Below are 10,086 nucleotides of genomic sequence, written 5' to 3' on the forward strand. Positions count from 1 at the left end.
TTGTAGAGATTTCTCCTTTCAGAGATTTGCCCGTTGCCCGTTCCATTCTCCGATTCCCCATTCTTCGTTTTAGAGAAAGCCATTTTTAACAGGCGCCGTCCATACTTCGCCGGAGGAATTTGAAAACGAAGTTCCACTCTGAAAATGCATCAAATGTTTTCCGTCCACATTATGCTGGAGGAATTTAAAAATGCAACAATCAACGGACATTTTGGATTTGTGTTCGAGGAAAACTCGGTCAAGGAGATCGCATGGTTATCGGGAAACCATCGTTTCTGAAAAACTTTGTTTTCAACATGTTTTCTGTCGACAAAATAACAAAAAGGCGGCGTTTTTAAAATCCTCCGGTTTGAAGAGCGTTTTCGAAAAGCTCCGTTTTCGTGACGGATTAATATGGACGGAAAGCCAAACCGTGGAAATAAAGCTGCGTTTGAAAATTTCTCCTGCGTAGTCTGGACGCTGCCTTAATCACATGTATGTCATGTGACGTTTGCTGTCCTACACCCTAAATGCCTTGCAAGAAAGAAAGGTATTCACTATTCTGGAGTTACAAAATTGATGCTTTAACGTTATATTCCTTTGTGAAGCAATGTTCTTCCTGCCCTGAGTGCCAGAGGTTTTTCTTCCGCGGTTTCCGGTGTCGGTCATGTCTCTACTGTGACCTGCCGAAGCGAAGCGAAATATTTCCGTCCGCCGCGCGCGAAAAAAAACCTCTTGTACCCAGGATATGTTCTATTTGCGGGCGATACAAATTTGTCGTCGTCTGTTGATTGCCATACACAATATTTGAATAAAAAAAATCGTCGTGTCACAACGCATGGAAGACAAACACTCAAATCGAATCATCATGAATTTTCTTTATTTCAAGGTTTTACCATTATTTTCATCATTTCAATATTTACCGTTAAAATATCTTAAAGTTTGAGTATATATCCAGCTCTTCTAGTTCAGCGTCTCACTCCTAATATTGCAGATGTACTTGATGTGGATTTGGCGCCGAAAGGAAATTTTCGTCAGTTTTCTTTGCCATTGTTCTTACACGTCCGCACACGGTTGATTTCTTGAGTTACCGGTAATCAGCTTAAGATTTTTGCATCGTTTTTCGCTAGATTTTTTGCTATTCAAGCCTTTTGGAGTGGCATCGTAAGTTTCCAACAAAACGGACTAATTACTAGTAGCAGAGCAACTGCAAAACTTGTTTAAAATGTAACTAAAGCTATCCCTAAAATTCTCATTAAAGAAAGAATAAATGGCGGGATTGACCGCACTGTTAGCGTACAGGAGAAAAATTGCAACGAACACGTAAGTCTTGTTACAGATAACGTCGCTATGATAATACGAGCAAAATACCCAACTAATCGAATAAGGAAGAAAGCAACAGTAAAATGCGAACACTATCATGGCGACCATTTTAAGGACTCGGCTGTTTAACCTCGCTCGCGTCTTGCGTGCTCTACCTCGCCAAAGTCGAATGGTTATCGCAGCGTACAAGGCGACTACAAGAAGCAATGTTAGTACAAGCAGTGACAAGAACAGCAAATACCAAATACGCCAGTTGGTGAAAAAACGCCGCGTTTTACAGAGCAGTTTTCCATTTTCCTCCAGCAAGTTGGCGTAGTAAAACAAAGGCACGCAGTAGGCAGCTGACGCCAGCCAAGCCATGATTATAATTTGGCGAGCCCTTATCACCGTGATAATCTTCCGATGAGGATAAAACACAACTAAAAACCGATCTATAGCCACCATGGCAAGATGAATGATTGAAGCGTTCATGCAAAGCTTCTCGAGGTAGTTGGTGGTTTTGCACAAAAATATCCCCAAGTTTCCTTTAATTATCCACTGTTCACTGACCAAGATTCGGGTGATTCTCTCCGGTGCACTTCCCAGTGTAAGCAGTAGGTCCCCGGCTGCCATACTCACAATGAACATACTGTTGACTGTGCGAAGTTTACTGTTGATGTTCAGTTTGAATGCAGCTATGACCAAAGAATTGCCGATGATGGAAAACGCGACGACGATGCCGTAAGCGGCGCATTTGAAGCCTTGTGCAATAGGTGAATGATCCAAGAAGGGACTTTCAGCTGTTGCGTTTTCTCCAGAAGAAGCATTTCCAACGAAGTCTTTTCCAGTCATATTCAAGTTTAAGGCAATTCACAGTGTACTCAAGTCCCCCAACTTATTAAGTGGTGTGAACGAGTTTGGGTAGCCAATCTTCTTTTCGAACCTCGATGTGAACACAAAGAGATGTGTCTTTTAATTTTTTTTATTCCCGTCTCCCGCTAAAGGTTTGAAGCTGCCTCACAAACTGCTGAATGCCCGGCTTTGTTTTAACTCGCTCAATATATAGCTGTTTATTCAAGGACATGCAGCCTGTCTTTCAAAGCCCTGCACGCTGTTAATGTGAATTTTTAGTTAGTTACGTCAATGCTACTGATTCTTCCGCAGTACGAATTAGCATTTGTTACTGAGTCTATTTTTGGCATCACGTTTATGTTCGGTGGTGTTGTAAAGTAGCTTAGAGTTTAACAAATGAAGAGAAGCGAGAATTGTTTAAGAAAAATATTGCTACCTAGAATTCTGCCGTCTGTTTGGATCATATTTCTCAACTGAAATGTAAACATTGGAAGAATTTTATGCCTAATTTTAATATCGAACATTTTTGTCCGGTCCGAAACGTTTCAAAATTGCCAATATTGAATATTACATTGCCCAACGAATCTCTGTTAACATGCCGCTTTTACGCGGGTTACTAATAACACCAAATTGATCTCGCCCCTGTTTTATTATTATTTTTATTAATTTTCTCTCCAGCCGTCCATATATTTATATCACAGATAAAATTACAGGACCATTATACGGACAAACAAGATATTTCGCAACCAATGCAAGGCTGGATTTTTGAAAAGTAGGAAAAACGATGTAATATGTTAGCACGCTGTATTCCGTGCTCTCTAAAATTGATTTTGACTGGAAAAAATATCTAGCTTAGAACGGCCGAATGACAAGACAGACACTGAGACAAGAGACAGCTTGTTGTCTAAATGGTCGTTTCTTTTCTGAATCCATTGTTTTTACAAGACAAAATAATTATGAAATTTGTCTGTTTAATCAACTACTAGTAGTGTGAGCTAATGGATATTTGAATTTGCAAGGACAAATGTTCACTTTAGGGATATAAAACATCCTGTAATGGCGTGGATTAGCATACCAATTGAAAATATAAATATACCTTTGCCTCGTTATTAAAAAAAAGAAAAACAAACGTAAACACTTGATATCCTTCTTTCTTCGCTTTACAAAGTACGAAGCACTAAAAGATTAAGTTCAATGGTCGAATTTCCATATGTCAGAATATCTGTTAAAATATATCGATCACAGTTCCAAACATTATCTTTCTTTTTTACTAAATTTGGTATTGCCAATAGGACTTCTCTCTTCTGTTTAGGAGAAACCGAAGTTTGGTGCAAATTAAGCGACCATCACGACACATGGCGTGTTCGCAGGCGTTTTCTCTCGTTTCGCAATAAGTGAAATTAAGTATTCCATATACGCGTTAAATTAAATTAAAATGACAAGAGTGTAGATTGCGTGGTTTACCCACGGTCAACTTCCCAAGTCAGGTCAAAAAAAGAGAAACTAAGAAATAAGAATAAAACTATCTTTTAACATATAAGCCATAGAAATTGTCTGGATCAAATTAATCATTTGGCAGCGGTTCACCGCGGCATTTCATTTCATTTTACTGATAATTTCTTATTACTTTCCCTTCAAGTTTAAAATGATTTCCAAAAAAACGATAATAAAAGGGTCTTGCACATGAACTTGACCGTCTCAATGCCAGCTCAGGTGCTTCTCTCAAGTTCAGGAAGTTCAGTGAAACATCATGGAGAAACGAAACGGAGGTGGAAACCGTTGCAAAACTCTGAGAAACATCTTCAAGTCAAATCATATTGCTCTCAATTTGGGCACAAACACACACACACACACACACACACACACACACACACTTTATATCAATTGGAATCCAATTGGTATCCTATAAAGAGCTGTTTTTATATATAGGGAGAAAAGAGAGATGCACTGAATGAGAGAAATTAAAAAATATGGATGTGATTAGAAAGGATGAAGAGAACAGCACATACATACATAATCTTTATTTTAAACAGGGTAAAAAGTTTGTCAGCTAATACATTTAATGTCTAATCACGGTCTAATATAATAAAAATAATTCAACAAAAAAGCTGCTTTCCACGAATGCTGTGCCTTAGTCATCTCCTTTGAGTAGGCGTTTAAATTGCCTCAGGGACTCTGCTTCCGCCGGCTTAAGTTGCAAGGAAAACTGTTCCAAAGAATGGCGCCACAATAAGTAATTAACAAATGGTAAACGCAATAGCGTGTACTATTGAGTTATGGATGCACGCGGAAGGTTGCTAAGCACGAAAGAAGCGTAAGAGTCGCACGAGGCGATAGCCTCGTGCGACTCTAGCTTCTTGAGTGCTTAGCAAACCTTCCAAGTGGGCAAATAGTAGACGCTAAATTAACCAATCAGAGCGCGCGCTTTGCTTTAGTTATGTTATAAAGCTATTTTTGTAATGGTTTGTGCGCGGTAATGTAGTGCAGTTTGAGAAATATTATGTTACCGAGATTCATATATCTTATGCGTCTATGTGGGCCACTTAGTGCTATAAAAAGCTGTTACTTGATCTCAAACTAATATAAATTGCTTTTTACGTGGGCATAAAGCTGATCCATTATCAAAGTAAGGCTGCCGATGAAATCACGAGGCATCTAATTTACTGGAGTAAAATCTCATTCCGCTATAAAGTTACAACATATCGTGTTGTTAAGACCGAATGAGCGGACAACAATTCATATTGAAACAGGTTAATCCACATTTATGCAGTCTGTAGAGATTCTTGAATTGAGTAAACCACTGGAAAAGAATTTGTTTTTTTTGTGCGTCATCGACTTTTAAAATAAAAAGTGAAAAAAGAAAAGAGAAAACAAAATTAATAAACGTATTATAGCTTAGCCTGTGCGTTGGTAGGTAGCGTTATCTATATATAAAGAGAATTAATTTGCGAACCATTCATGGGCCAACCTTGAGAGCAGAAAAACGTACTGCGCAGCTTTCTGCGCATCCCAATTCCCCACTTGCGGGCGCAGGTAATAATGAAGTGAAGTGAAAGTGAAAGTGAAAGACTTTATTTAATGAGGGTGACCCGTGACAGTAACTTAAGTTACCGATAAACTTGGGGCCCTCAGCTTAAAATAATTAGAATGCTAAAATGGCATTCTGCAATGGTGGAAAAAACGGCGGATTGACTGTAATAAGGTGCGCGAGTGTGTCGTTCGGTTGATATATTTATACTTGGGCAAGCATGAATTTTTTCGGCATTTCACTGTTAAGAAAACAAGGCTCCCCCTGCTTGCTAAGAGGCTCTGTTGCTTATATATTTAGTGGTTTGCTTGTATGGATGCAGTATGTACGTAAAGAGTGTTTGTAGAAAAAATTTGTGTTCGCACCAAACTTTCTGGTACACTTTTGGGAAATGAAGGGCTCGGAAACCTTCTTTAGGTTCCCTTTGTCCAAAAAAAAGGCATTGATTCTTCACAATTATGGCTCCTGTTCTTCACGAAAACAATACACCAGCTTTCCATTAGTAACGTTAAGATGTTGCTGCTTACCGGGAAAATTGGGAAAGCATAAAAAATTCGTACTTTTTTTTGTTTTCACGATCGACGAAATTCTCACCATTTTTTTTAAACTTGGAGCTTGGTGCGTTGTCAAAACTCGCGCATGCTTATTATGTTTTCCGCTATGAAGGGCCAGCCTTGTTTCCGGGGATTTTCCCTGAAAAATGTGTACGTAAAAAAACCCTGGGAACGAGCTGAAGTTATTTATGTGTTTCTGTGCCACTATTTTTTGTGTGGCGTTGAAGCCGTTAGCTCTATACTTACTTGTTTGGATCTCCAGATAAATCTTTATTTACAAACATTCAGTTTATTTATTACCACTGAATTCGTGACCTCGGCGTTAATAAGTGCTATCTGCTAACCGTTAAGATGCTAATTTTTAGTTCAATTAAACTGTTTAGCGTTATTTATCTTTGTCAGATCGCTGTTAGTAAATTGCTGCATGCGCAGCTGCTTTGACCGAGTTGAATTAGGCAGGAAGGGGAGGAAGAGGAGCGGGGGAGAGGAGAGTTTTAACACTGAAACGAACAGATGGAACATGAAACTGTGATTAGAAACTAAAAAAAAAAAACATTTCGACATCCTTTCTGAACGACTGGTAATGCTCTTCAATGTGAAAACTGTAAAGTTTTGACAAATTCCCACAGCAACACTTGCTCCGACTTGAGCTTAACAATATTTTGCCACAGCCAGAAACAATTAAAATCCAAAAGGAATGAATTCATAGAAACAGTGTACCCGCTGGTTTAAGCCAGTGAAATTATAGCCATTTGCATGTTCACCGAGGCCTCGAGTTGAAAAGTAATTATTCTTATATAGTAATAAAATTTGCTTCGTGTCTGTTTGCCTTGCTATTAGCTTGAAGGACTTTGTTGACTAGTGAAGTTGTTTTTATTAACCTTTCCAGAGTGCCAAAATGCTATCAGATGAGTGAGCTTCCCCTCCGGAAAGTAATTTCAGGTTTTGTATCTCGTGCTGACATCTGACGGAGCAAAGTAATGAAAAGATATCTTTAAAAAAGTCTTTTGTTTAAATAACAAAAACAGATAAGAAGATCAGGGATGTTTTTCGGCACGTCTATCAACAAAGTTTCGAAACCATGCTTTAAATAAGGCGGTTGGTAATGTCGAAAAATAAAAACTGACCGGAAGAGAAGGAGTCTGTTCGGGAAACTTAGTTATGTTATATCTCAAACTCTCCTTCGTATACTCAGAGAATCTTATCAACTTGATCATTTTTATGCCCTCACCTGCCAGTATTGAATACTCTAGCACGAACATGTATCCAAGTTCAGAATACATTTGAGTGTTTTGGTTTCCGTGCAATGAAGGAAAGTGGTAAGGGAGAGAGAAGGGGGGTGGGCAGGGAGAGAGATTGCACCTGATGGATATGTGTTTGGTGGTCCCAGATTCAACTCCTCCACGCTTTGTAAATAGCCAACGGGTCAGCCTCCCGCCAGTTGGGGTTTTTAACAAGTTTCTGTTTAATTTACAATATTTGTTTGCTTATTTCAGTGTCCACAATTAGTAAAGCAGTGTTAAACACTTCTACTTAAATAGAGAGAGTGGCTTTATTTTTTATTTATTTACTTAGAGGCTTGAAAGAGAAAGAGGGGAGGGGCTTATTCCCAATGACACATTATTGAAATGAACCTTTGCAAAATTTATTACACGACTAACTAAACCATGGTGATTGTAATGGATTCTGTACCACTATTTTCCTAAAAGCAACATCATTTATATCCTAACGTACAATGATTTGTCAGGACCTTACAACGTTTTATTCAAACTGGCCCTCCGGGATTACGGCAAGTAGTTTCCGGTCACGTTAGAGCAAAAATCATAATGCGCGTCAAAATCTAGTTTTGTATAATTCGCTTTCGAGTGTTGGGAACTTTCTCAGTCAGTTCGAAACTATCGGACTTACCACAGCTACAGGTTCAACCCAAGCACTTGGTAAAGATTTGTTCCCATAACTGCGTAACCTTCACTCGGTTGGATTCAAAATTCAGCAAGAAATGAACAAAAGCCGAAACGATTCTTTCAATGTAAGCGGCCACACAATGGATGGAGACCATCCCGAAGATTCTCAAGTCTCTAAGGAACAGATCACCAAAGTTGCTGCATACGCAACTATCATGTTGTTGTCTTTATGTGGAAACACACTTGTCCTTATCGTCGTCAAGAAGAACATCGGAGGCAGAATGCACTCCGCACGCAATTACCTTCTAACGAGCTTGGCCGTCATAGATTTAGTCCTTACAGTGGGTAGCATGCCAGAAAGACTCGTAAGAGCATTGACAAATGATGTGTGGCTCATTGAAGGCGCTATGGGAGTAACGCTGTGTAAAGCGACAAACTTTTTTGAAAAGCTGTCGTTCAATGTTTCTACTCTCAGCTTGGTTCTCATTGCCGTGGATCGGTTTTTGGCGGTGATGTTCCCTCATCAAAAATACTTTACAAACCGCAGGGCCTTCGCAGCCATTGGCCTGATATGGCTTCTATCAGCCGTTTATTGGTCTCCAATACTTTATTATGGCGGCCTGTTACAAGAAGATGGCAAAACCCTTTGCAAAGTGCGACGATTCTTCTCGAAATGGAAAGTGTGGTACTTGCTGTTTCTGGTGCAACTTCTGCTTTCCCTTGTTCTAGTTGTTATACTCTACATTTCAATTTGCTACAAACTATGGCGGCACCATTCTAAAAATAAAATCGGAGCAAGACCTTCATTTAATTCAAACCGCGCTGCGCGAGATTTAAAAATTAACCGAAAGGTCCTTAAAATGGTAGCGGTTGTTTTAATTGCGTTTTACATCTGTTTCCTCCCGTACTGGATTGGTTGGGTCTTCTGCTCATATTATTACTCAGAATTTGTTTGTGACGACACCTTCATCTTCGCTGCCATTTATCTATCTTATGCTAATAGTAGCTTAAATCCATTCATATATTGTATTTTTAGCGAGAGCTTTCGCCGAGCTTTTAAACAGGTCATCCAAGAGACATGTCCTTGGTCTGTATGTTCCCGAAAGACTGAGCCGGTTGATCCGGGCTTGCCACCGCCGAGAATGCCCATTAACATGCTCGTTGAAATGTCGGTGCACTCCGTCGAGAAGACTGAAGGCCAAGATGAGATTGAATCAAAAGAAGAAAGCCGTGAGAATGAAAAGTGGGGAAGTTGCCATGACCAAAAGCTCTAAACACTCAGGAAACTCTCTCAATTTCTCTTCGAATTATGCAGTCTAAGAAAGATTATTTTCATTGTTTCCACACGTGATATCCCATGATAAGAAGTGTATGATTTAGAAGTATTTTCTTAAGCCTGTGATGATTTTGATTATATACCCTTACAGTCTTCTCAATCTAACAGTCTGTTTCTCGCAAACGAATAAAATAACGCAATCGTCCAGTAATTAACTGCTTCACGCAGAGAGTCGTTGCTCTCTTATTGTCACAGGGGACCCTCACAAAAAATTATAGTACGATTCAGGGTTTAAATAAAGTACTGACTGTGCACGCGGTCGTGTGATGGGTTCCGCTGGAGTCGAAAAATGGCCGAGAGAATTCGAAAATTGTCGGGGCTAGCTCCAAACCTTCTAGGTTCCAGACCTCGAACCAGATGGTCGCGTTTCAACTCTACCGCAGGTACTATCTCCTTAAACAGGCTTTTATTTAGTTTACTTTTCTTTAATAACTAGCAATATTTTAAATTACAGTAGATTATCTGTATACATAGTCTTTCGTAATAAGTTGTAGCTTTTATATTAAATTGTTAATGCCTGATGTATTTACCGTGTTCGTAAATAAAGATGATGATGATGATGATGTGCAGTGTCCCTCTTAAACCAAAATATAAAATGGGGAGTGGGGGGTGGGTGTTGCGGGGTGGGGGTGGGGGTGGAGGAGAGATTTGAACATCGGAATAAACTCTGGAAGCGTTGTTACTTTAGCCATAGTACAGAGTTAACATCACACACTCACACACTCATGCTCATCGGGCCCGTGAGGACTGTTGAGGCACAACAAGGTATAAAACCAACCTCGAACTTCAAACACTTTTTCCGCATACAGATCACCTCAAAAGTGAACGTTTCTTTTGTTACTGGCGACCATCGATTATCAAAATTCCCGGTGATTCTACCTCAAAAACGAAGGCCTTGTTCTTTCGCCCCTGTTCTCTGTTGTGAGAACCTGGGGTTCTCTGATCTTCTCTCAGTCTGCTTGCCAAGTTTCAATCTGATTGGGCAGCAAAAAAAACAGAAGGGAAACAAGCCAAGGCTAGATCTTTTCAAAAAAGCTCAAAGGCACTTAAAACACAAACAAGCAAACGAAGGCCGAGGCGCAAGCGAATGAATAATGACAACCGAAAACGGACTGGACTCTATTAGATAGT

At 39.6% G+C, this 10,086-nt stretch overlaps 2 protein-coding genes across 2 annotated transcripts; one reads left to right on the forward strand and one right to left on the reverse strand.

Annotated features, from left to right (window-relative positions):
• Positions 1-832: 832 nt before the first annotated feature.
• Positions 833-2,377, reverse strand: LOC145469577 (QRFP-like peptide receptor). The gene has a single exon (XM_081453332.1). The coding sequence runs from the start codon at positions 2,131-2,133 to the stop codon at positions 1,165-1,167; it is 969 nt and encodes a 322-aa protein (XP_081309458.1). The 5' UTR covers positions 2,134-2,377; the 3' UTR covers positions 833-1,164.
• A 5,271-nt stretch (positions 2,378-7,648) lies between these two features.
• On the forward strand, positions 7,649-10,007 carry LOC145479164 (galanin receptor 2a-like). Its single transcript, XM_081457437.1, has one exon. The coding sequence runs from the start codon at positions 7,715-7,717 to the stop codon at positions 8,891-8,893; it is 1,179 nt and encodes a 392-aa protein (XP_081313563.1). The 5' UTR covers positions 7,649-7,714; the 3' UTR covers positions 8,894-10,007.
• The last annotated feature ends 79 nt before the right edge of the window (positions 10,008-10,086 follow it).

The sequence above is a fragment of the Orbicella franksi genome, chromosome 2 (genome assembly GCF_964199315.1).
Source record: "Orbicella franksi chromosome 2, jaOrbFran1.1, whole genome shotgun sequence".
Taxonomy (NCBI): domain Eukaryota; kingdom Metazoa; phylum Cnidaria; class Anthozoa; order Scleractinia; family Merulinidae; genus Orbicella; species Orbicella franksi.

Bases quoted from the DNA above. Each gene is read 5' to 3' on its own strand.
- LOC145469577 (XM_081453332.1), bottom strand. From the start codon at position 2,133: ATGACTGGAAAAGACTTCGTTGGAAATGCTTCTTCTGGAGAAAACGCA.
- LOC145479164 (XM_081457437.1), top strand. From the start codon at position 7,715: ATGAACAAAAGCCGAAACGATTCTTTCAATGTAAGCGGCCACACAATG.